This window comes from Neopsephotus bourkii, unplaced genomic scaffold (assembly GCF_033783945.1).
Source record: "Neopsephotus bourkii isolate Nb327-2 ecotype Australia unplaced genomic scaffold, CSIRO-AGI_Nbou_v1 NB_245, whole genome shotgun sequence".
NCBI lineage: Eukaryota > Metazoa > Chordata > Aves > Psittaciformes > Psittacidae > Neopsephotus > Neopsephotus bourkii.
This window is the reverse complement of record NW_026900755.1, coordinates 2,051,963-2,079,457: the sequence shown is the minus strand read 5'-3', so window position 1 is coordinate 2,079,457 and position 27,495 is coordinate 2,051,963. Positions and strand designations below refer to the sequence as shown.

Sequence of the window (27,495 nt, the reverse complement as noted above, 5' to 3'; positions counted from 1 at the left end):
AGCTGTTTCCCCATTCTCATGAAATGTATTACATCAAAAGCAGTTCTTCTGACATAACTGTTTATTTGTAAGCTATCATGAGAACACCTCTCTCTGCTACACCAACTTGCCTTTACCTATACAAGGTGTATGCTCTGAAGTCCAGACATGAGTTGCATTAGCAAAGGCCGGTACAAAAACTCTGAAGAAGGAGGTTTTCACTGAGGTACGCAATTATGCAAGCCAACTTACTCCTCCTATTCAGACAACTCACTAATACTCTGCTCCCACAGAAACAGGTCTGAAGGGGGATCTTAAAAACCAGAAAAAAGCACAGCATAAAGCAGTCTGGATTCATGTTTATTGAAGCCAGTAAAGACGTCCTCATTTTGCCAGCACTAGAAAGCAAGATTCCACATGACTGCATACTGCACCTGGTTAAAGCCATACAACTGGACTTAGGTTTGTTTGATACATTTGCAGTCCTAATTGTAAGTTGGAAAAAAACCCCAATAAACTTAGTATACAGGACAGTGAACGTTCATTTACAGCATGTATATTGTTAAGTTAATGATGTACAGAGCAGTCACTTTCAACCCAGTTAAATTAAATAAAATATGAAATTCTGTTCAGTTTAAACAGTTTGTTGGTTTATTTTTATTTTTTAATGCCAATGAAAAAAGTGCAAACTTAAAATCAAGCAGCATAACCACAGCATTTTTATGGAGGGCCAATCTTAAAACGTTCGTATTTATTTCAAGTTGAATGCTTTCATCTTTTGTTTTCTTAGTTTAAACATGAACAGTTGATGCAGTCACTGTAATGCATATAAATATAGTCATATAATAGTTTAAACAGTCTACCATACAAGTGCATCTGCAAATAAACTGAAGTTTCACTTGAAAATGTAAAGGCTGTTTGCAATTTGGCCTTTGGTTCCTATGCTTAAAGACACCAGAATAACTGTGCAGCTCACCAAAGTTGACAAACTTTGGCAACCATGGATGCTACATTACTTTCCATAAACTAGGAGCATTCACTTGCAATTAAGAAATGGAAATCCGTTTCTGTTTTGTCAGAAGCATCTTTCTGCAAAGCTGGTAAATTATCATACATTATCAGTTGTGATCAACTGATATTTAACATAGTATATTTAACGTTTTTATAGATCTGGAGAGTACTTCAATTGTACGTTTTTGCCATGTTGCTAGAGAAAGTGCTTATCATTAGATGACAAAAAAATGCAGTTTCAGATAGAGGTTTTCAAACTATAACCTATTATGATCACACACTTGTTCAATTTTCCTGCCGAGTTTTTGATGGTTTAGGTTCTAACCTCAATTCTCAGTGTCAGGAGCACAGTGTGTAATTACTTCTTCTGGTATCCATTACACCAGGAAGTACATCCACGTTTCCCATCAGCCATCCACAGTCTTAGTCTAACTGTTATCTAGACAACAGTGTAGGTCCAACTTCAGGTCCTAGCATTTATTGAAAAAAAAAAAAACAACAAAAAAAAAAAGTATTTTCAACAACTGGCACAAATAACATACTCATGTTAATGTTCGTCAGAGAGGCAAGTAAATACTCTTAGTTTTGTAGATGTTTAGACAGACTTACAAGAACAGCCTCTTGATGTAACATAGGATTTGAAATTAACATCCAGTACTGTGTTAGTGGTCAATCTAATTCTGTATATTTAAGTAACAGCATATATTAGGGAAGTTATATCCAGACACCAGATTTAGTACAAGCTCGTATCAATAAAAAGTAAACTCTGTATAATTCAAATTGTGGTTTTCCCTTCAGCATTAAAGAGCACAGAATATGCTTGGTATTTTTAACTTCTGGTAGTGTGCACATATAAAACAAGCATACTGTATATAAGATCAAAGTGCCATTTCAGTAACCATAGCAGTTCTGTTTCTTACACAATGATGGTTTTATGTGACCATGGACAGAGCTCTGTTAGAGCAACGGGGACAATCACAACCCATGTTTCCAAATGAAATGCTACATTAAAGAAAATACAAAACAAGTTATTGACTATGTTCATCATGTACACATTCATGCTTTTTTAGGTTACCTTCAGAATTGGAGCTGGCTGCACCTGCAGCACATGTGGCTGGAACTAGGGCCTTGAAAGTTTTTGTTTAAAAACCTCCATAGCCGTTAAGGCAGGAATCATTTTTAGTTTGATAGCTAATATTTAGCTACAAAAAGTAAGAAAAAAGAATACAGAAAGTGTTCTGTAGCACATTTCATTATGGGAAAATGGTAACGTCACCCACCATTCTTCATAGGCTAGCCTCTTGGCATTAAAAAAACAAGGCAGAAGCTATCAGAAAACAGGATTTTAAATTAAATACAAATTGCCAAACTACTGTTTTAAACTAAACAGTGACTGTTTGTACTACAGTGCACAAGTTCAAGCACCTTCTAAAGACACACCACACACTGTGCCAGGCACTTGGATCTAAACAAGTTGTAGTTTCTCCCTTTGTCAGCTACACCAGAAAGGGCATCAACTCTTGAGTTTTTTAAAACTAAAACAAGAGTTATAACAATAATAAATTTCCACAATGATTAGTGTTTGGCCTGGAATTCTCTAATGTAAAGTAGTCCTTTTAATAAAACAGTGATTATTCACCCTATGTGAAACACAGGATTTAACAACATTGCTCCTCTCCAGCCAATCCAACATACTAGTTTCTCACTGTCCCAAATCTGCTTCCCCTTTTAGGGCTCCATTCCCTACCTAGGCTTCTTTCACATAATTAATGCTCTGTTATATCACCACCACCACTCCAAGAATATAATGCATTTGCAAACGTACAAGTAGCCAATTCCAGAAACTCCCAAAGAAGATCTCATTTCTCTTTCTTGCCTTGCGTGCAGTCAGTAGTTATATTTCAATGAGAATTCTCCATTTTGCTTCTCTGTGTTCTTCACGACAGGAAATGTCAGCTGCACCTTCTTACCTCCAAAACCAAAAGAACTGCCCTATATAAACTCTAAATAGTTATCTTATACAGAGGGATTTTATATGCAAACTTCCTGAATGTGCACTTTTTACTGGGACAAGGCAATGATGTAGTAAGCTCATTTCCCCTGCCCCAGGAAAACTGATAGCATCTGCCATAGCAGAAAATTCCTGGTCTTATCAGATCAATATACATAGTTATTTGGTCATTTACATATGTATTTTTTATGCATTATCAAGCTTCATTCTCTGCTGGAGGAGAGTTTGCTGTTACCATAGAGTCTGGCTTGCGAGCCATCCTATCCAATTCCTCTTGAACATTTGTCAAAACTGGTTTTTGCCCTGAAAAGAAAGAGGACAAGGTTAAAGCAATCTTATTTCAATGGAATGGTTTAATCACTGAACACAAGTATTCATAAAATCACCTTTATATGGCAGTATATTATTTAATTTCTCATTATTTCACCATCTACCCAAGAATGCAGGGCCTGACACTATGCAAGGTAAAGACTGATAAATACTAAGGTCTGATTAACTTTAAAGAGATGAAATACTGAATTATGCAGCAGCATAAAGCATAAAAATATCTCTATTTTACAGCAACTACCACATTTAGAATTTTCTACAAAAATAAACTGTATATGATCTATACAGTACTACATTCTATTACTGGTACTGATTAGCAAGGACTTTATTTAAACCCAGATTTTAGCCACAAGTTTTGCAAGGTATGTAGGACACCTGTTACAAAAATCACATTTGTTTGGTCACACTTATACTTGCTGTGTTTAATATTAAACAACTAAGAAGGAAGAACTCTTTCATGTCTGCAGACAATGTTTCCCTTAAAAAAGAGGACATGATTACATATTCATGTAGTATCTCAGAGCAGTCATTTCAAAGGACTTCTTCAATTGGAAACAGACACACTGAAGTATTTCATGGTAAGGGATATCTTACATTTTTATATTAGACTCAAAACTTCTTACCAATACTGTAACTGAACCATCAGTTTAATTCTCTTATTCTGAAAATTATAAACCCACAGAAAAATTAATCACTAGAATTGGAACAATATATTCTAATGCTTAGACCATACAAACATTTAAGATTAGAAAGCTGTATTTTTAGACAGAAAGTAGATTATATAACCATGTACAGCTTCCTTACATAGCCAAAGAATTTAACAAGCATCTGTTTTCCAGCTCAAATGTGTGTGAAATATTAGGTGGATTTTTTCCAGGGTACATGCTGAAAACATTAAGGTGGCAAGATTTGACTGTTAAGAGATTTTTAAGTGTTTTTTTCCAAAGTACAAAGACATAACTAAGTTAAAAGGTTACCTTTAATCACTATAAAGGTTTTAGATTTAAGTACGTTGTAAGCCATAGTACTCTTAATAGCATGTATTCAAAGCATGAGTATTTAAACAAAATTAAAAGATTAGGCCGTTAACTATATTATAACTTGCAATACAAAACACTTCACATGTAGACTGATCCTATCTTGCAGTTAAAAACTGTAAAATGATAAAAAACACACAAAGTTCTTGCTCAAACAAAAGTAGATCTAAATAAAAATTGAAAAACTGTAGCTTTTTTATGCTAGATGAAGTGGACCCTTCAGCCTCCAAAATAATACCAAGCAGCTGTCTCCTGCAACTACTGCAGTGTGGACAGAAAAACATTGCCAAGCTGCTCAATGGGATGTAGGTTTACATACTGCCCTCTACCACCATCACAGGTGAGCGCTTTTCAAAGCAGAAGAAATATAAGGAGCTATTAAAAAAAAAAAAAAAAAAAAAAAAAAAAATTCCCTCTGTTATGAATTGATCCTTGCTTTCAATTTTCCTACCAAAATATTGTCAAGGACAGTAATGACCTTAGTCAACTAGGTGTGTTCTATACAACTGTATGCATTCTCCTTTCTAGAACAAAGTAACAGCAAGGAACCTTCCTTCTTTATCTATTGCACAGGAATAGATGCGTGAAGGCAAATCCTAGAATTTGCGAGAACTCATAGTTTTTCAAGTCTAGAAGTTTATGTGAAGAAAAACAGTCCCTCACAGAAACCACAAATTGAAGTTCTTTGAAATATCATGGTCTACACATGGAAGATAGCCCAGAAACGTAAAGGCAAATAAGATGGGCGACGAATGACACAGCATGAAAAATGGACATGACATTGCAGCATCTGCACAGATGAGAGTTTTTTCAAGTAAGAATTAACACAGCAGAAACCAATCAATCAATAAGGCTGACCAGGATGTTAAGATCCACAATGTCTCTCTCATCCTGTGACAAAATCTCAACATTTCAACCACAGGATATTCATAGCTGTGGGAGAAACAGATGGTCTCTTTAGAGCTAAATATTTTTAGTGTCAACCTTCTGAAAACATAGGGCTCTTTAAACAGTTTAGACATTTTAAATGTCTACAAAGATCATTTTAGCACATTTACTTGCAGAGAGGATGCTGCCATAAATAAGACTTTCTCCAAGATATCCTCCTCAACTCTTCCACAAAAGAGCAAGCAATCTTTCCCCTTATCATCAGAACCAGCTACCTTATAATCTCAACAAGAGCTTTTCAAAAACTAATGTTAGAAGCCCTTACCTTCTCAGGAAAGTTTAATGTTACATTGGCTGAATATAAGTCACGAGCACATCAGCTGATAAGGAACAGGCATATTCTCTTGTAAGTGAAAGACAGTTGTTCTGTTCTGAAAGTCAGGGAATAAATGTGAGCTGCCAACTTGATGCAGCCAAGAAAAAGCAACTGCAATCTTGAGATCACTCAGAAGTACTTCCAGCAAAGAAAGAGAACTGCTGTACCAGACATTACAATGAGATATCTGGAGTGCTGCACACAATTTTATCACTCATGTTCAAGAAAAGATAAGCCAATGATAAGAACTAATGAAGCAGAAACTAGTAGAGAAAACAGCTCAACCTCAAAGAGGAGACTAAAAGAGAAGTTTCTAATTTAGTCTAACAAAACAAGAAAGTTAAGGAAGGATCTATTGACTGCTGTGTCTAGATGTTTCAGGAGAAAAACAATCTATTTAAATTAGAAGCTAATGCTGACACAAGGAGGAAAAAAAGTACACACAGCCATTTGTTATCTTTGAAAAACTCCTGAAAGGCATATGATGTTCTAGGAGACAGAGATGAAAGAGTAAAGCCCATTACAAACCAGTTAGGTTTTCTGTAGTGTTTCTTCCAGAAATGGCAATTATGTTTTAGGTGCTTACAAACAGCCTACCAGCACAGTAACCAACAAGTTGTGTCAAGCCAACCAAATTTCTATGACAGAATAACAGGTCCTGTGGAGAAGGGAGAAGTGGTTGGTATCACGTCTTACATGACCTTTGTATAAATAAACTAGACACAAAACAGTCTTGATTTCAGAAAAATGAATGTATTGTAATTCAAAAAATCACCTACTAGTTATCCATAGTACTAGTCAGCAATCTACCCTGTCCAGCTACAGAAGATATCAGATAGGTAGGCAAGCATGCATGAAGGCAATACAAAGGATTTTGAAAGACAGGTTAAAAGGTAAAAGTTATTTATATGTGTTATCAAAATGGGCCATAATAATAGAATGTAAAACAATGATTAAACAACTGTACGACCTTTTGAAATACTAAGGTAATTTGATACAGACTAGAAAACCTCCTTCTAGGAGGCAGAAATTGTAATAAACCAGCTGTATTATAACAAATCCTGTTTAACATCATACAGATAAAAACTAGCATCACAATGAGACATCTAAACAGAAGCACAATGCATAACATAAAGTAACCCTTATTAAGGGCAGACAAAGCCTTTTCTGATGAGTACATTCACTTCTGAGTACCAAAAGAAATAGCTTATGTGAGTAGACATTCCAAAGAAAACCCGTAAGAACTGTAAGAGCCATAAACACAAGTCCTATGAGGAAAGGCCAACAGAAATATATTTTTATAGTCCCGACAAAAGTCACAGGCAAAAGGGTAACAGCTTTCAAATATGCAAGACTGCTGCAAAGACAAAGGGGCTACACTCATCTCTGTCTCCACTTGAACAAGACAAATAGTACTGGGATTAAGAAATACTGACTGTACAAGAGAAAAAAAAATAAGAAATTAAGTATTAGAACAGACTTCTTGATGAGATGATATCTTTTATTTCCATTTGGTTTTAACCACTAGCGAGGAACTCATAACTGATTCTGCTTTAGATAAAGAGCATGCATGAAATAAATAATTTGACACTGTGGTCAGTAATAGCACAAGGTTGCACTTGATGAAGCAGGGGACACCTTTCAGTATTTAACTTAAGAGGTCATTCTGGATTAAGACAGAATTAAGTATTTTTATAATATAGATACAGTAGTATTATGTAAATAACATAAATAATTCTTTGTTATCTTTGTAGTAAATATTTTTTTAAAGACAAATGACAGAATTCATCATGATAAACTAACAAAAAAAGAAACCAACAACAAAACACTGCCTTGCCATTAGTCAAATTCTAGCCGGCTTTGAGCTTTCAAAGCACAGAATGTCATATAAAACCTTTCCCCCTAAAAAGAAATAAAAATCCTTACTTCCCCTCTCCAGGAATAGTTTCAGTTTAAACTCCCACACTCCATCAGCTGCTCTGCTTTTCTTACTGGCAATGTCATCACTGAAGCTGGCATCAAATACTTTTCATTTCCAGTTCAGAATGCCTGGGCCTTACACTCTCCTCTAAGCATCAGAGACTGTGTGTTTGGCGTCACCGTTACATTTTACATGGTTTCACAAGTCTGGGATCAGAAGTAGGCTATCTATCAATAATTTCATAGTGAAATAATTCTGGAGCTTTCTTTAAGCTCCTGAACATTAAGTGTGATGGGAATGCCAAAACAAAAAAAACAACCAACAAACAGTTAAATAATCCAAGTATTAAATTGCTAATATATATGGAACAACCACATATTTTACAACACAAAGTTCTGTAAACGTACTGAGTATTCCAATGGGCTTCTTTTATTTTAACCTAGACCAGTGCAATTATTTACCAGCAAATACCTCATACAGTGCAGTCATACGCACATACACAGAACAAATCCAGTTGTGTTGGATCACAATAAAATAATAATTAATGAGAGAATAACCTCAAGCAGTGATAAGAAGTAATTCACTTAACTTGAACCCGGGAGAGAGCTCAATAGTCTGACTAGAAACTGCAGTCCAAACCCAATAAACTGCATTTCCTTCAAGCAACAGTTAAGTGTCAAGAAAGGAAGGAATTCTAAAGTAAAAAGGGAAATGAGCACTTTCTGAATATGATCAAGACTCAGATGTTATTTATATCCCAGCAGTATAACTTCTTCAAAGAATCAAGTTCTAACAGGCTTGACAGAAGACCCGGAGCTGTCAGTTGCAGTATTTTAGAAATTGCAGTAGTTTAGTTCTTTTTTTAAAGACAGCATGATTTGGCACTGTCATCTGTCAAGGTCTGTCACTTCACTGACAAGGGTTAGATGCAGTTAGACCAATGTGGACCTAATAAGTTATTGAGAATGTGCAAAACAGCCTGCAATAACAAGTCCAATACCTGGTTTCTTGGCTGTACTTTGCACTCCGCCCGCACCAGAACTTCCAGGAGAGCCAGTCTTTTTGCTCAAGAGACTGTTAAAGAAGCTAGCCAAGACACCTTCACTTGCAGCATTATCTGGATAAATAAATAAAAAAAAAGTAAATAGATAAATAGATAGATAGATAGTACCACAAAATACTAAACCAGTTATTGCTGGTAAATGATGTAACTTACTCTTTACATGCATACTTAACTCTTACCAATCAAGGAAATAAACCTCAAATATGTGAGTCTCTCCTTGTTCAATTTAAAGACAGTAGTCCTTTGTATTCTTTGTCAAAGTCAAAGATGACTGAAAGCATATTAGTGCTCTTCTGGAATGGGTGGCTGTCACAAAACTTGAACCTATTTGTGTGCTTTTGTTTTTTCTAAATGTAGTAGCTAAGAAACAAAGTATTAAGTATGTTTAGACAACTTAAGAAAATTATGTATTCTGAACCTGCTATGTTTCAAGTCATATGAATGACAAAAATGAGAAAAAAAAATCAAAACTGAAGCTATGTAATAAACTCATTCCTGTTATTAAACTAAACCATTCATGAATAAATTCCAAAATCTTTCTACAAAAAAGGTTTTTTTTTAATATAAATAACACATGATAAAACCAGTACATTGATTATTCATACTTTTAATATTTGGATCTGGTTTCTTAACTGATGCTATTGGTGAGGCACTGGGTACATTGGCAGGACCAGCTCTGCCTTGAGTTCTTGGGGATCCTGCAGGGCCTCTTGCAGGAGATTCCTTAAAACAAGTCAAAAATCACACAATCAGAGAAGAAATTAAATAGATTAATTACATAATGCAAATGTAACACTACCTAAAACCTACTTTTTAAGCCTTTATATTAGCACTGTAGTGTATGCACATGGGGGAATACGGAAACCCAACAGTTATTTTGGGCTTGTTCCTCCACTGCAGAAAGTTTTCAGCTCAATAATCATCGTATATTTCTACATTTCTACAGCGAATTAGAATGAAGAAATTCATAAGCAACATTTTAAAATATTAACATATTTTTTGTTTTTATTTCCTGCAGTTTTAGGCAGATTGTGTATTTTACACATACGTTTACAAAATGAACCTCTACAGGTTAGAATCATTCCCTCTTCCCTAGAAGAAAACAATATACCTCCTACTCTTCTCTTAGATTTACTTACTGCTGTTCTTGTAGGCATTGCTGGCTGTTTGGCAAGGAATGACTGCAAAAAAACCCATATTAAAAATAATAAATATATTTAAAAAAATACAAAGGAATAAAATACAGCGATATTTATTTGATATTTTTTACTTAATATTTACAGGCTTCCTCTTTGACATTTATATACTTCCAGACTTCACCACTAGAGGACAGAGTTAAAACCAGTAAATCAGTCCTTTGTCTTACACAGCCTTTTCAGACCATAAACCTGAACTGTAAGACACCCAAGTTTTGTAACTTCTACAACATTTATCATCAACTGTGCAGGAAAGTGTTAACAGGTTTTTTTAAACAACAGAGCATTAAAGAAAATGGCACAATACAGAACAGGCAAATCTGACACCTTTTCAAGCGTCTGGCTGTAAGAAACTCACAACCCTCAGATGTTAAAAGTATTTATATTCCACAGATCAATACAGCTGTGTTACAAAATCTCAATTATCTTCTAGCTCTTCTTCAAAATGTAAAATATTTCTGTTCTCAGCATATTTTCTTTTCAACTTGCCAGGGCACATGACCATATTTTCTACCCGTATTTCTTATTTCACGATTATATCTGAATTTGCAAAGCTGAAAAGTGACTTTCTAGTGGTTTAAATGAGGCATGACGAACTGAAGGCAATAACAATGAAGAGCTTAAAGTCAAATCTTATTTAGTAAGGACCTATTTTATTCATCCATTCTTACCTGCTGCTTCATAAGAAATACTTGTTCATCTTCTGCTACCAGCTCTTTATCATGGACTAACTGTGGAACAACATATCTTGTTATTGTAAGTAAAAACTGAAACTACTGCAACTGTTTTTGCGTTTTAGTACTCAAAGGGAAGAAAAAGAGCCAAATATTTAATATCATTTAAAAAACCCAAGAAAACCAAACTTTTCACATTCAAAACAAGTAACATTAAAGTTGTCATTAAAAAAAATAATTTTCTAAGTGAATAGGTAGGCTAGCATTGATGACAGCCTGTGAGTATTCTCCTAGAAAGATGAGTACTTCTCATCTTATACTTATATACTTACCTCATCTACATGAGGTAAGTAGCCTTGTTCATCTTTTTAAGTATTAATCTCATCAGTATTTCTTTGAAGACCCAAGATTCTGTAAAACCTCACAGTCAATCCCTCAGCCCCAAAAGCATTACACAAGCTCTTATCAGTCCTAACACTGCTATTAAGTAATGATTACTTCCTATAGGTTCCATGAGTTACAAGTAAGATTAAACCTTTTCCTTCCATGAAAGCTTCAAATGGCTCTTCCCTTTTCCAAAGACTAGGGCTTGATCTAGAAACATTAGGTGTGTACAGAAGTTGTAAAAGAAGCTTTCCAGTATAAAGCAGAAAATTTCATTTACAATTTTTCATATTATCCATTTTACACGTATCCTGCTCCTGTATGCCTACACTCAGAAAATCAGCAATAAATAGAATTTATATGGATCATCTACTGCTTTTGTCTTACATAAAGAAATCTGTTATTAATAGTACATTAATGCAATAGTGACAGACTATCTTGTTTTACAAAACTTGCCTTTACATGGTAACCTCAATGCCATGCATGTGTGTATATGTAAATTGCTGAAGTCCCACAAAGGTATTCTCCCTTTTCAGAAAGGTGATTTTGCCCCACACATGCAGAGAGGTTCATGTGAAATGGTTATTTTTGGACTGCCTTTCATTCACTAAACTGAATGATATCTGTGTTTGCAGTACTTGTGGTTTAGAATACCCGTTTGGTCAGTCTGGGTCGTGTCCTGTCTCTGCTTCCTCACGGCTTCCCCTCCTCCCTGGGCAAAGCATGAGACTCAGAAAATCCTTGGTCAGAGTAAACATTACTGAGCAGCAACTAAAAACATCGGCATTACCAGCACTGTTCCCAGGCTGAAAGTCAAAAACACAGCACTGCACCAGCTACTAAGGAGGAGAAAGAATGACTGCTACTGCTGAACCTAGGACAGTATCCACCCCTTACTCTATAACATTCGCATCATGCTCAGATCCCACATTTTTTAATATACCATCACTCATCTCATATATATACACACGCATATATGTATGTACACATACATACACACATGAAAGAGATATTCCTTAGTGCTTGCACTATTTTAAAAAATTGGAAAATGAAAGCCTCATGTTCAACCAATTTGGATACAAAAACCCCCAATATTTAATTCAGCGTTCTTCAATATTAACAGGCATTAGCAGCCACTCAAGCAAACTTTACTTATTTGTCAGGGCAGAGGCAAAGCTTTACTCCTTTTTACCTTTCTTACAGGAGGTTTTACAATGAAGTCCTCATACGCATCTTCTGGTTTCACTGTTGTGAAATTTTCATGTAAAATGGCAATTTTCTTTTCGTTGTCCCAGCCAGCAGGTCTATAAAAGGAAGGAAAGTTTAGTCTTTTCAGTCACAAAACCCACTTCTATAGAGACCATTTATTTACTGTCCTCAACTTCCATAAGGCAATTTTATTACAGGTCAGTCCTACTCCTCAGCTAAATTCCAAAGGCACTAAAAAGTTGGAATGGTATACCCTAAGTAACATAACATGCACTAAGTTGTTTCTCTTAACTCAAAATTTCAGAAGACTCACATACTGAGCTTTTGAATGACACAAACCATTCAAGTTATTTTTACGTATGTGCTATATGAAGTATACTGCTTAACAGAAAACAATCTGAAACCATGCTGCTCATACAATTGACTTACATAAAAACTGCATCCTTTTCTACCACTAAGGCAGGTGTGGCAAACTGAAAACCATATGTTTTATGTACAATGTACTTATACAACAGATCAAGGTTCTTCTCCTCCTTAACTGATGTATAAATCAAGGCAGCCCCATCTGATTATTTGTTTAAGGAAAATTATATAACATATGGTTTTTAAATTATACTAAGAATTTCAGAACAGAAGCTAATGGAGATGTAAGGACCAGACCTAATTTTGAGAAGTACTTCAAGGCAATAGTCAAAGCCATTTAGTATTAGGAGACAGCTGAGATCTCATGTTTGCATGGAAATTGCAATTTGAGGGGAAAACCAAGGAAAAAGTTCATACAGTGCAAGACAAATCTGTTGTAAAGGAACATTAAGTGTCAAATCCCATGCACAATTTAAAAACATTTATCAACAACTTCAAAACAACAAATGCTACGTAGTAAATAATTAAATACCAAGCAATCTTGAAGTGCAACTTCTCAGATTAACTTTATATGCAATTCAACACTAAAACATACTTTCTTGCCTCCAGATTACAGCAAATCTTTTTAGCACAGGAAAGGATACACTGTAAGCAGAATCTACGAATGTGTGACTGAATGAAGTCAAAGTGTTCTTCTCTGTAATCATGCTCCTTCTCTAGTATACTCACTGCATCACACTAGCAGAAAGGAAGAGAGAAAAACCAGAAAACAGTAATTTAATTCCAGCACATCCTAAAACATCTTCCTGAATATTACACATATCACATTTACCATGAGCCTTTGGTTTTAAAATGCCATCAATAACTCAAAAGAGAAAGTAATTAACATATAACTGATAAGGTTACTACCCTTTTGCAGAATTAAAAATTTACTTACTTTTAAAATAAACTGCTTTACTATTAATCCAGAATTCATTCTGCGTATCTGTATAAAGCATGTCTTCTAAAGAAAAGTAATTAAAATTTTCTGTACTAGCAAACAGAACTAGAAACTCACTTTTGTACAAACTACCAGCACAGAAATACCAAGGTTGTGAGTCAGCACATTTTCTCCCAGTGGCAAAGAAACATGTTCATCCTCTTGGCTAGAAGGGCCTCTTCTCTGCGGTGATCCTTGGTAGCCTTCTTCAGGTTCTACATACTCTTGAAACTCCTTTATAACTATTAAGAAAGAGATCTTAAGGCACAACAAAGGAACTATTTCTTCTCAAACCATAATTAACCCATGACTAACTAGAAGTCTCAACTTTAATTTTTTTTTTTCCCTTCATAATGAGGCACTCCATGACAACAGAAGACAAACTTAAGCCTTGTGGCCCCTTCAAAAACAACTCTCCTCTAGCAGAACTTGCAGCAAGCTAAATTAAGTGCATTTGTAGCTGCAAGAGCTATAGTATACACAAATGTACATTCCACAAGTCAATGCATTTCATTACTGGGGAGCTGAAAACAGAAAACATAGTAGTTTAGCAACACAGTTCACGCTCAGTGCAATTTGTACCTGGTTTGGGAAGAAAGCATGGTGAAAACGTAAATGGACCCAGAAAACACCAACCTGAAACAGCCACTCTTTCTTATAAACTATATGTAACTCAAGCTTCTATTACTCTACATTTCTGTTGCAGGAGTCCTATGCTAGGCATATAAAAATTACACTGCATACAGACTCAAACACTTCTAAATATTATCTGAAGGGACTCAGTTACATTTTAGAAGACTACAGTGGAGTTCAGAGGAAACTAGATACTTTCTACATTTCCAATTTTGTAATTTCATGGCAATGAGCATTCCCCCTGTTGAATATTATCGGATATTAAACCGCCTCAGAAATAGTATTAACACCATTTCGGAAGCGCACTGTGACCCCACACATGCTTTATCAAAACTGGGCTGCAACTTACAGTCTTTATATCTTTTTTTCAGAGAGCAAGCCACAGATCAATCTACCTATTGAATGTGTCTGCTCCCAGCTCAGCACTTCCCGAAGTCCCAGGGCTTTCTCTCACATGACAACCCCACCTGAACCCTCCCTTCCTGTTCAGCCATGAGGAGCTCTAACGAAAGAGGCAAGCAAAGCTCCATGATTTGCTCCCATGAAAGCATCTATTTTAGAAACAGTGGGAGCAGTCTGACTGTATGTACAGTAAAGAGAACTCCCCAAAAAAGCTCCCAGTCTCCAGTATGGTCACAAAGACAGTGTTGTTCAGCACATCTATCCATGCGACAGGGAAGGAACTGCAACTGTACTGCAGGTCACCTGTTCTTTCTCAGGTATAAGAAGTGGCAAAACCTCTGAAAGGTTTATAATACAAATCTTGCAAAATGAAGTCACTGTACCTTTTCAAAAGGGAAACCATTTCTGCAACAGAATGGGCATGTAGAAGGAAGAACAAAGCAGAAAAACACTTCTGTTCAAAGCTGCACAATCCACAAGTTTTATTTGAAATACAGATTTGTGTGATTCTTGGGGAAAACAAGTGCCTTAGTCAGAGAAAAGCTTAAAAACCTACATTAAATACAGACTATAAGACCCTGATCACCAATTCAGTATATCCCAAGGAAATAAATATAAATTTAAAAAAATCAAGTGCAGCTGCTTTTTAACTCTGGAAGGCAGTGCCTTCTGGTGGAAACAACAGTGCTTGCAGAGAGATGCTTTCCTTTAGTACTGTCGCATATTCAGCAACTGGAAATCAAAATTCCATTATACAATTGTTCTCATTAAATATGTTTACTGATAATTTCGCAGGAAGCAAACTTGAAAAATTATCACCACGCGATGATGTGCCATAAGAATGAGTGTGCTCATTTATCTACCAGACTTGCAGCTTATCTAGGAAAAAGCCTTTTATTCAGAGTTTTGCAGTTAAGACAGCAAATGAATGGAAATTTCCAATTAACTGGTTTGTTCTTATGTTCTTGCTTATTTACACAAGCTCCTGAAAGCTAAGTATAACAGGAATCACTCATGTCACAAGAACAATTGACTCCAAGCACCACTAAGAAATCAATCCACAATTACTGTTAGGTTTAATTGTTTTAGCAACAATAAAATCCTCAGTCTTGGATTACTGTATAACTGCAGTACAGAAACGGCAAACACTCTTAACTTACTGAACTAGACAGCTCACAAAGGCCTGAGCAGCAGAGCAAGAAAAATGATGAATCCTTTTCCGGAGACAATCATTCCATATTTACACTCTGTTAGTTTCACATTGATGCAGCTTTTGGCTTTATTTTTTCTGCATTATCGGTACTGATCGTAAGTTTTAGTCTTGTGAAAAGAACTCCTAGACAGCAGATGTGTGGGCAAGTAAGTTTCTTTTCGCTTTAGCTTAAGAGTTCTTCCAACTGTATGTCAGACAGACGAGAAAAACTAACTCAAAACTAATAACTAAGTCAGCTTGAATGGGACAGTACTTAATTTCCAGGAAAATATGCTACTGTTTCATGTATCTATCTTCCAGAGCTCCAGAGGACGTTAATATAACAGCCATTTTACCCATATACTTTCTTTTCTGCATTTCTTGATTCTTGTCAGTCTTCTGCTTTGCTGTCATAAATGGGATGGCAAAATTTAGATCTTCCCTGAAACAGTTATTCAAACATGTGTTATTTAAACAATGATTTATCATAGTTGAGCCTGAATTAAATTAGAACATTTAAACTGACATTATTTATCTGAACTCACACTGGTCAAGCTTTTAGCAAGGAATTTCCAGAGCAGCTCAGTAACAGGAGTGAGTGCAGATTAACAATGCTGCTGGCATACTCTAAATAATTCAGTTTCTTTTCAAGGCAGCCTGTTGCTTCCACATGTGTGTCCTGCCTCCCACTCTGGAAGCTCTTTAAGCACAAAAGGAAAGCTGCTCCTATATCAGATGGAGCCTAGCATCATCCACCCAACAAAGCCAAGAGTAAACATCTCAAACAGCAAACACAAGACAAAAGGCTAAGTGGAGAAAGGCTATGAGAACCTTGAAAGCAAAGACAAGCACTCCAAAGTTCAATTCCATTGAGAATGGTGAGCTAACAAAAGGACTTCTGGAAACTGTTAGTAACATCTCAGTAATGAACAAAGAACAAGCTAGCAGCACTTTAAATGGATGCTAAAGGAACAAAAAATGTTTCTTCAGTGTCAACAAGAACTAGTGGGTACTGGTACCAGAAATCACCATAGCCATTCAGTTTGGTCCACCCACCACAACTTGTATCTAAAAATAAGCATAAAGGGAACACGGTTCTGCAGGCTGAACATGCACCCATGCAATGTTATGCTGCACTCGGGCTTTACTGGAGTGAATTTAGGACGTTTCTCCACTCTGCAGCCTGCTTCTCTGTTTTGACTGCCTGCTTTGCCTGTTTTTTCACATCCAGGCTATTGCAACACAGTAATTCTTCATTTTCTAAATGGCAGCTGATCTCAGACAGTGTATAAAGCAGGATTTTGGTAAGAAAAACTCTGCTGGTGTTGCTTTACTGATGGACTGTGGTAACAAGGCATTCTTCAGGCATGTGTGCTGTATATTATCTAAGCAGTTACACTAATACAATCACAGTCACAATAGGAACTTCTATTAGCATAGCTTGCTGTTAGAAGAATTATAAGCTATGGTGACCGAAGTTTTGAGTACAGATCTGGCTTTAGGGAAAGTCTGCAAAAAGTCAGAAGACAAATATCTGAGATGACACAAGTGTACTACACAGTAACTGAGAAAAGGAACGAGATGGAAGTTTGGGAGTGAAGACATTAAGGCCCCTGTTTCATCTGGATGCTACTACTGGACCAAAGTTCACTGCTCAGTCATGGGATGGCAGCAGAGTCCTGCAAGCGTGTGAACTAGCTCTCAAATTTCCTTTTCCCCATCTTTTATCGAAGCACAAGAGAAACTAGCAATTTCCACAACATTTTAATTTAGAAATCTTTGAGACAACGCTATTGGAATGTCTTCTAAGTTCTCCAAACATGGTGGTTTAGCTTTGCCATAGGTGTAACTGGCTCCTTCACACAGTACAGTCCTAATGAAGGCTGAAAACACATTTATTCAGACTGCCATAAAATCTAGTGTAACTCAAAACAGTGCAAATCAGGTTAGCTGCTGTATTGTGAGACTAGATCTGCCTTTCCACCTCCCATTCCCCCCAAATCTCTCATACAAAAGGAAAAAAAAAAAAAAAAAAAAGAGTGCTTTTTCTCTTAAAATTTTCAGATTTTGTGTTTTTATCTAACCTGGTGGTTTTGGTCATGAAGTTTAAACTCCAGCTAGCATGCTGTATGCACAAGCCTTTCAGGAAAGTAGTATTTAACATTCAGAAAGAATATCAGCAACACAAATACATCTGAATGCTCACAGACCAAACTGTTCCCTACACTGAATCTAAGGAAGCTACTGGACAGTATTTGCAAGGTTAAAACACTCCAGTACAGCCAGCCACCAGCCCTGAACAAAACCAGCAACCAGCAACAATCAGTATGAATCTATACTTCAACTGAAGAGGAATCCATGGGGCTAAGGTATTTTCCACTGAAGGACTTTACTGTGGAGTCATTCAATATGAAAACAAACAGAAAAAACTCTCAAGAAACATTAAAAACTATTTTAGAACAGAAGCTGTAGGAAACAGTAATACTGAAGCTACATTTGCTTGCCAGTGCCAGATTCTTTCCTGCCACAGATATGCCAGGAAAGAAAGTTAGTTTATACAGCATTCCTAAAGTCACAGGACAGGAGAGGCTGTAGTGAGAGACAATTAGATGTACCAGGATCACAGTCTAAGCCTCATGAAAAACAAGAGCAGAGAGATCAACTGGAAAACACACACAGTATGGGAATGGGACCTGGCTTAGATACCACTGGAAAGCAGACAACTCACTATGCTACTGAAATTTTCCACTATTTTTAAAAATGTGATTCTGTATGGAGTCATACTTTACAAAAAATTGGCCTTTATAAAGAAAAAAATTCAAGATCTCATTACTGCATGGGATGTAGGCTATTAATTCTCCTGATGTTTTGTTAGCACAGTGAAACTGGAAAAGTTATTTTAAAGCCTAACAGAGTCTATCAGAATTAGAGTTATAATCACAACTTCAAAGTAATTCTTATCTAACCCATTCTCAAAACACTAATCTGAAGTAATTTACCATTACAAAAGACTGTATAGGTGCACAAAGACTTACACTTCCGTTCCATGTCTCTCATCTCTTCTGGAGGAATTTTCATCTTATCAATATGTTCTTGCAAGACACTGGCCCATTTCTGTAAAGTCTCCATAATAGTCCAAGGTCTAGACATATCTGCAACAAAGACTACAATGGTGTCTTGCAGGGATTCTGCAGAAACTGCGAACTTCAATAGCCCTTTATGATATAAGTCTCCATCCAGAATCCAAACGTTACAGCGAGTATGATCTGAAACAAAAAGGTACAGCTGTAATTCAACAGATGCCAACTTTTTGCTTTGCTAGTCTGCAAGTGAACAGACAAATACATTAGTGTTAAATGGAAGGCCAAAGCCCAGCTACCAGCAGATCTTACCTGTTTATTAAGACAGGTGCATGTGTACATGCCTACGTTACTCGTTAGATGCTTTTGTTCAACAGGACTTTTTTCTTGATTCAGAAGCTTTGAGTTAAAAAAAACAGTAATTTCTGTTCTTTGGCTTTCAGTAAGGACAGCTGACACAACAGCTTCTAGACATTACACAGTATTCTTGAAAGATACATGTATCACAGGTGAAACCAGAATACATGTGCACATCTAAAAGTTCCAAAGGGGTGGTTATAGCCGAGTCCAGCAGGGAAGCCCTAGATGTCCCTCAGACACGTAAGCTGGTTTAACATACTAAAGACATCTCACAACAGAAATAAGCTGCAAACAAGATACAAGCCATAAGCAGCTTACATTTCTAGCACAGACGTGGGAGGAGCAAACACAGGATAAACTTACAACTGACCAAACCTTACAGTTGTTCTGCCTGCTCTTAATTTACATTGGCCTCTACTTGCAGGCTCCTTACAGAATGTGTACCAGACAAACCATCTAGAATTCTGTGTTTCTCCCCCCTCCCCGTGTTTCGATAGCAACTGGACACTTTTTGCTGAAATGCAAGGTGGTGGGTGAGAAAAATCAGCTGGAACAGACAGCTGGTGCAAGAAGTTTTTCCCCAAACCTGAACTTTGTCAAGAATAGAAGTAACTGAAAACGAAGCATCAACTATAAATGATGTATCAGGTACAATGAACAACCAGTTCTGTCCAAATGAATAAAGTAATTACAGTATTGCAGAACTTCCTCCTTAAAAGGAACAATTTAGTTTGTTTCTTTCGTCTAAACTTTTCCTAGTACCTCTTCCAAAACATTCCCTATTCTACTACAGCTGTCCAGACAGAACAATGAGTCTCCATAGGTATTAAATACAAGATACGTGAATTCTGATACGTGAATTCAGTAAACCAATCACTGCAGAGCCCAAATTTTCAAACCAGCCACTGAGCTTTGTCATTACTCTGACTCACTATATTGCTCTGCCTTGTGCTCCGAGCCTTTCAACTTCACAAAGTAAATCCAATTGCTGTGGCTATCATAGCTTTACTCTAGGAAAGAATCCAGCAAGATCAAAAACACTGACTCTAGAAAAAGGCAAAAACTTGACTAAGCTGGAAGGAGGAAAGGCTACCGAGATACATGTAGCAGATCAGGTGTTGGATAAAATTACTGAGCAGCCAAGTTACAGACAGATTACATCAAGATGCTATACATGGGCGGTCTTCATTTAGCATTGTCATGCTCCTACTTAAGTACTGTTAGGTTGTCATAAGACATGCAACCATCGGTCATCACACAAACAGGCCAACAGTTATGCCTTGAAAGACCTCCTTACTTCCAGCTGCACATTTCCAATCTATCATTTGCAGTAAACAAGTGACAATAATGCTTGTGTATCTAAGACATGTACCTCTGCATATCTGTCAATTGTTTTTCTCATCCCTCCACCCCACTTCAGGAAACTGTCTCACTGGTATCACACAGCATTCTCACAGCACTGGATATACAAATCTAAAGCTTTTAGAAGACCTCTAAGGGCAAAGGAAGTCTGATAAAACTCTGGAAAAAAAACAGAAATGAAGCTAGGACATAATGTGAACACACATATATTTATTATTACTGTATAGTAAATGAAACGCTTCTGCAGGAGTCTGTTATCCTCCACATTCCAGAAGCATCCTTTGTATATTCCCAGAAGCAGAAATCTACCAGTGCCAGCGAACGGAAACTCTGCGAGCTTGCTGTGACTTACAGGTTATTAATAGACATTAACTACATCTACGCACAACTGCCTCCTTGAAGCAAACGTGCAAATTTCCAAAACCTAACTTAAGTCTACCCAGAGGCTATGTATGCTTATAACTCTCATCAGCACTATCATAGAGTTTGTCTTACTTAAGGATTTCATTTCTGCTTAACATCTAGAATACAGACTGCAGCTAGAACAGAGGTAGAACTAGAATGCAGTTGGAACTACCACTCAAATGAAAACAATCTGCTAGGAAGACTGGAAGCCTAGCACTCACATTAAGTATACTTTAAAAGAATAATATAGAATTGTATGAAAACCAAAGGTTTTGCTCCTTTCCCACAGTAAAGTAGCATGGCTTGTGATTTACATTTGCTACACTTACGCATGCAGTACTAGGTGTTCAGGATTTGGCAAGGACTTGATGTCAAAACTCAAGTTTGTCAGCACCATATTAAGCTCCCAGTTAGTCATATTATCTGAACGGTAACTGAACCTTTCACAGTGGCTATGACAGAGATGCCAAACAGCAAACAACTATCAGATCCTGTCAGAAAGGCAGGTGCCACTTATTAAAGACTACTTCAATAGGTGCTAAAACTACATTTCTAAACTATCAATATTTCATTATCCCTTTAGTCACGAAAGATTTCCACCTTTGATGAATTTTACTGTAGATGGTTGATTCTCTGAACTGCAACTGTAACTTCCGTGTTTATTCAAAAGGTATTGTGGTAATTAGACAACCCTTGTGTAAGCTGTGAAGAGAAGCAAACCAGGGAAAAATAATTTCCAAGAAAACTACTTTAAGATGTTGACAAAAAGATAATTTTCACATTAGAAACCAGTGTACCAGCACTTGGCTCAATCTGGAACAACCAGTTCGACTGGAATACGCATATGATACGACTGAGGCCAGTCCAAACCTGAGGTAAAAACCAAGACTACTTGACTTTGTGACAAGTGAGAACACAACAGAATGGCTCTGCTTCAGTGCCACATTTGGGACAGCTGTACTGCTTCTGTAATCTCACGCAGTTCAACCCAAAGTTCTCTGTGGTGTACATAACTGGCAACTAACCCCACACAGTACTGCTGCAAAACCAGTCAATGTCTGTCTCACTGTCCTGCTGTACATCCTCATTTTTAACTACTCTGCAAGAGACTCTAAAAGCTACTCTAGAAACACATATCCTTTAAGAAAATTATGCACAGATTCTCTTCTACCTCCTACAAATTAAGATTCTCATCTCCCAAAAGCAGACTGACCAGCACAGACACAAAACATCTGCTCATCACAAAGAAAGGCAAAACCTAAAAACTGGCCAGACTCCCTGGGAAGTTCCAGTAACAGAAGACTCTTGGACCTCGGCTGCACAGTCACTTTTAACATTCCTAGTTAACCTTACAGGTACTGCTGTTAAATGAACTATGGTGTCGTGCAAGCAGAAAAAAAAATATGCTCCAAGGATATTGTACCTGGGGCTAATGATCTAGGAGAATCATCTCTCTCAGAATTGCTTCTCAGGCATCCCCAAACCTCATCTTGAACAATGTCTTACCCAAGGCAGAATTTGGGATAGTATCCTACAAAGAAGATTTTTCAGGTAGAAATTCAGCAGTGGACTTATTTTAAGCTATCCTGAGACTTAAGGAACTACTGCACATTACAGTGAACAAATATCTAATAGAACTAAACCAACTAATTACCAACACAGCGGTGATGTGTACCTTGCCATCTAAATTGCGTATCAGCCACTGTCAAGAAACAAGCAGATGCCAGTGAAAACTAAAATGTTAGTGGGCACCTATATTAGCCACAGGGATCCTTCATAAAAGAGGTGCTTTCCATGTGTTTAAGTTTCCTAAAAACAAACAAACAAACAAAAACACACCCCTCCCCCAAAAAAACAAAACAAAAAGAAAGAAACAAAAAGAGGGGAGTGGAGGGCAGAGGATAATGGAGAATGGAGAAGGGAGAAAAAAGGGAAAAGGGAAAAAAGAAGAGAGGAAAGGAAGAGAGGAAAAGAAAGAGGAAAAGAAAGAAGAAAGAGGAAAAGAAAGAAAAAAGAGAAGAGAGGAGAGCAGAGGAGAGAGGAAAAGGAAAAGGAAAAGGAAAAGGAAAAGGAAAAGGAAAAGGAAAAGGAAAAGGACAAGGAAAAGGAAAAAGAAAAGGAAAAAGAAAAGGAAAAAGGAAAAAGAAAAGGAAAAAGAAAGAAAAGAAAAAACCACCCCCCAAAACCAAAACAATATTTAACCACTTTAGGCAAAAAGACAAAAGTAGCTGTAAACTAAGATAAACACTTAGCAATCTAGAATAATTAATTCTACTTTAAATGTAGGAGCCAGATTCAATTCTCCTTTAAGGAGGAAGCAGGGGTAGGATAAGAAATAACACAGAAGATTTTCCTCAGTATTTCAGACCTATGACCAAAACTTTTTCCTGGACAGAATAAACCCTTCTGAAATGAGAAAGATAAAGGCAAAGAGAGCAAAGAAGTCTTCCAGCACCTGGGAAAGAATCTGGAAAGACCTCACTCCACTACAGAGTTTCAGTTATCAGCATGGATTTGACACCCCTGAAAATCCTTGTGATTTGCTGGTCTTAAACAGGTTGGAGTATGATGAGAAGCAGATGCCCTAAAAAAAATGAACACGTGACAGTAAGCTCCTGAATGCTTACCCTGAGTTTCTTTATGGCTTACAAGAATTGTTGGTCAGTTCTAAAGGTTTTGTTCTCAAATACGTATCCAAGCAAACACACACATTAAGAATGCAAAGAGTTTAAAGAAACAAACCCTAACCTGCCCCAGAGAAGGAAGAGTGCTATCTTTGCCTGCTGGGAGGCTTTTTTTTTTTTTGCTTGCAGATGACACTAATGAGACAGAAAAGAATAAGGCACGTATTATCAGATCCTAACACATCCATTAAAGGGATGCATGAAGACCTGAATTCGCCAGCTGAGTCTGGTAGTCAAAAAGGTCTTTTTTATCCTGCTAGTGCTGCCTGAGCTCTTATGACAGGCTTCTCCTAATCATCTAGAGTACTCATAGCCTCCAGATGCTCAGGAACAGCCCCAAATTTTTTCCAAAGGGACATACTTGAGGTCTGATAGACAGCACCAGGAAAAATAGCACATCAAACATTTTTCTTCTTATATCATCTCCTTTGATGTTGCAAGAAGCCTCATGTCACAGGCTGTCTTAACACTCCTAATCGTAGCAGTTTCTTCCCCTGAGTAGTCTGCAGTACTAAAGAAGCTTGTACATGGTGAGAAACCACTTAGACCAAGAACCTCAAGGAGCCAAGAATGGCTCAAGCACTTGAAGTTACAGCACAACAGATTTTTAGGAACTGCAAGATCAGGTGGCCACTGAAGACGCAGGCAATGTACTCATCTTTTCATTGTGCCTAAGTCAGTATTCAAAGGCAGTTTACTATTATGTGAGCACAGGACCAATCTCCATAACAACCAGTTACATATGGTACTTAATCACTCCTGCAAGCCTTCAGTACATTTCCATTTCCAGAATATCATTAGAGGATCTTCATAGTTTGACACATTTTCGGGAACATGGATGAACTGCCACCATTGCTGCCCTTTTCTGAACTGAAAACTCAGAAGTCATGAACAGGAAGACTGTCATTCCCCGTTTCTGAAGACGCAAACTATCACAAAATAGGTCCCAGCAGTTTGCCCAAAATGAGACCAGCAGAGAGGCAGATTTATGAGCCAAGGACTCCCTCCCCATCTCTTCCTGTCCCTGACCTTCCTAACAATAAAGGTGTTCTGATCACCAGATCTGCTTTTAGTCTCTTGTCTTTATCCCCCTCCCATATAGTAAAGAGCAATCATCAACAAACAGAAAAACAAGGGACAAAAAGACAAGCTTCAATTTGAGAAAGGGAAATTCTAATTTTTACTTCAAGTAGTGCTCTTCACTCATTCATTCATTCATACAAAACACTTCAGTTACAGTTCTGCTCACAAAACCCACAAGGAAAAAAGCTCCCTGCCCAGAAATCCACACTGAAAATTAAATTCTCATGGATGTATCACTTACTTTGTATAGTCAACAAGATGCCATACTAAATGACAATATATCTGCTAGTAAGTCAAAATCAGCAAATGCATCTACCCTGAAAGTAAATTAATCCCAAGAGCCTCTCAAATGTACTTTTCCCTTATACACAGGTCAAGCTGTAAGAAGGACAAGAAAAGAATGCACACTGAAGGTAAAATGCATTTCACTTTTTAAGAGACTGATACAACTCCTAAAAGATACAGAGCAATTCTGGAACAAGTTACTTAGGTGTAACCCAAAATACACCAATGAAACCACTTAATTACAGTAAAGAGATTGCACATAAAATGAACTTACCATCTCTGTCTTCATCATGAATATTTAGATACAAGTACTCCAGCCCTCTTCCTTTCTTGCCATGCTCTGCTCCCTGTATTTTGGTCATAAGTGTAGTTTTCCCTGAACCATCATCACCTGCCAGCAAGTTTTTACAGGGAAAAAAGACACTTTCAGAACAATTTTTAACTTCTAAAAAGAAAAGATTTTTCAAATCTTTAAGTAACCAGAAGTATCCTTGTATGTTTTCAGACCATACTTACTTGTTATTTTAAGTACTGCAGCTGAATCCAATGGCTTATACCATGACTCCATTATTTTATATTACAGAATCACAGAATGGTCTTGTAACCTTAAGTCTTACACTAACGATAGCGTGTGTGCCTTTAACATAACAGAATAAACCAAACTGTTATAACTTAGCGATATGTAGAGAGAAAGGAATACTCGGCAGATAGGGGAAGGAGACAGTAAAGATCAAGGATGCCAGCCTTCAAGATAACAGTGGCGCCCACCGTGGAGCGAGACTGGAACAGAACAGAAGGAAAGACATACCAACTGCCAATATTGCACCTTGAAAGCATGTGCAAGCACTGAGGTCATTCAGTAAACACAGTGAGGAAGATTATTGAGGACCACCAAAGTCTCCCACTCAGCAAAAAAGCGCACGTGTAATCAGGATGCAAATACTATAATTAGTTTCTGGAAAAGCTATGAATATGCATGAGTATGCTAAATGTACAGCCACTGTCATCAACTATTGGGTGCACTTACCTTTGCAAAACTATTCACCTGTGCACCCAGTGCTGCAATAAAGAATGCTGCTTTCTAAAACACCAAACTGAGTCCTAAAGAGAGTTTCTCCAACCGACTTTTAGGGTAACAGTCTGGCCTTGAACACTGTCAGGGATAGGGCAGCCACAGCTTTTCTAGGCAACATGTGCCAGTGCCTCACCATCCTCACAGTGAAGAGCTTCTTCCTAATAGCTAATCTAAACCTACCCTCTGTCAATTCAAAGCCATTATTACATAAATTTAAACAAATGGAATGCAAACTGAATGTTATAAATGTCACAGTGCAAACCAAAAAGAAAGTAGTTCTATCAGTCTGAAGACAATAATAGCATAGATCGTATTGCATAACCTAATTTTAACAAACTGAGATGTCAGTTTGTTCATATCACTATTTTAAACACCTTTATTTCTACAAAAACAAAACAAAAACAAACAAAAAAAAAACAAAAAACCCAACCTGCTCACGTGTTACTTACCAAAAACGAGAATATTCTTGCCTGATGGCAACTTAGATCTTGACCGAGTAGAAACTTCTCTCAGTATTGAGGACCTAGAAAAACAGCATCACTGTTGCTAGGCTGAAGCATACACATGAAAAACCAAACACAACTCACACAATTGCCCATTTGACAGCACTAATGAGCTTATCAGATCCACACAGACCAATCCAGTTACATTCAAACTATTTACAAACTGGAAATGATGTTACAGTTAGAGATTTAAGTTCATTTTAAAAGACAAAAGTAAGCCACCTTTTTAAAAGAAAGCTTTACGTTTCTAAAATGCATGCAGCAACGTTTTTCTCTGGTTGTAAAAGGCCACATCACTGCAAAACATTACTTTCCAACTGATAACTAACTCCTCCCACAATTCATTACTGTATTTTGCACACAGCTTTTTCTGTCATTATTAGTGTTTTCAAAAGTGTTACTCAGAGACAAACGACAGGAATAGGAAAGAGCAAGTCTTGTGGAGCCTATCCCGCAGACCCACACCTCAGGCACTCCGCACGCGTGCCCTCCCCACCCTGACAGCGATGATGTCTTATTCCCGCGGGAGGGGGTTCCCTCCACAACCGGGAAGGGCAACATTCCTCACCGGCCCTGGCGCCTGGGCCGGCCTCCGCCGTGGGCAGCTGCCGCGCAGCCCCTGTCAGCAGGGCCCAAGCGCGGCCCGCAGCCGGCGCCCACAGACTCCCTACCCTGTCGGGCAGGGCGATAGCTGAGGCAGCCCAGAGAGACCCCGCCGTGACGCCCGAGCAGCCGCTCAGTTCCACCGTCGCGGTGGCGACGGCCCCGGATACCTCCCCCCGAGGGCATTCACCAGAGGTTCTGCCCCTCCTCCTCTTCGCTGGGGAGCTCGGCGCCGCCGGGCCCATCCGGCCCCAGCAGCTTCTTCTCCACCACCACCCGCGCCATCTTGCCAACTGCAGCCACAAAGAGTGACCTCACCCGGGCCCACGAGGACCCCGCTCCGCCCTGTCCCGCCCGCCCGCGGGGGCGCTCCGCGCTGCCGGACCCGCCGCCGCCCCACACGAGCCCTC

General features: G+C 37.8%; 1 protein-coding gene across 1 annotated transcript; it reads right to left on the bottom strand.

Annotated features, from left to right (window-relative positions):
* Positions 1-318: 318 nt before the first annotated feature.
* DYNC1LI2 (dynein cytoplasmic 1 light intermediate chain 2) lies at positions 319-27,495 on the bottom strand. The gene is made up of 13 exons (XM_061345950.1): positions 27,276-27,495; positions 26,429-26,502; positions 25,179-25,295; positions 18,681-18,911; positions 13,497-13,660; positions 13,084-13,177; positions 12,506-12,641; positions 12,060-12,171; positions 10,481-10,540; positions 9,753-9,794; positions 9,219-9,336; positions 8,551-8,667; positions 319-3,304 (listed from the first exon to the last, which is right to left on the bottom strand). The coding sequence occupies exons 1-13, from the start codon at positions 27,368-27,370 to the stop codon at positions 3,198-3,200; spliced, it is 1,467 nt and encodes a 488-aa protein (XP_061201934.1). The 5' UTR covers positions 27,371-27,495; the 3' UTR covers positions 319-3,197.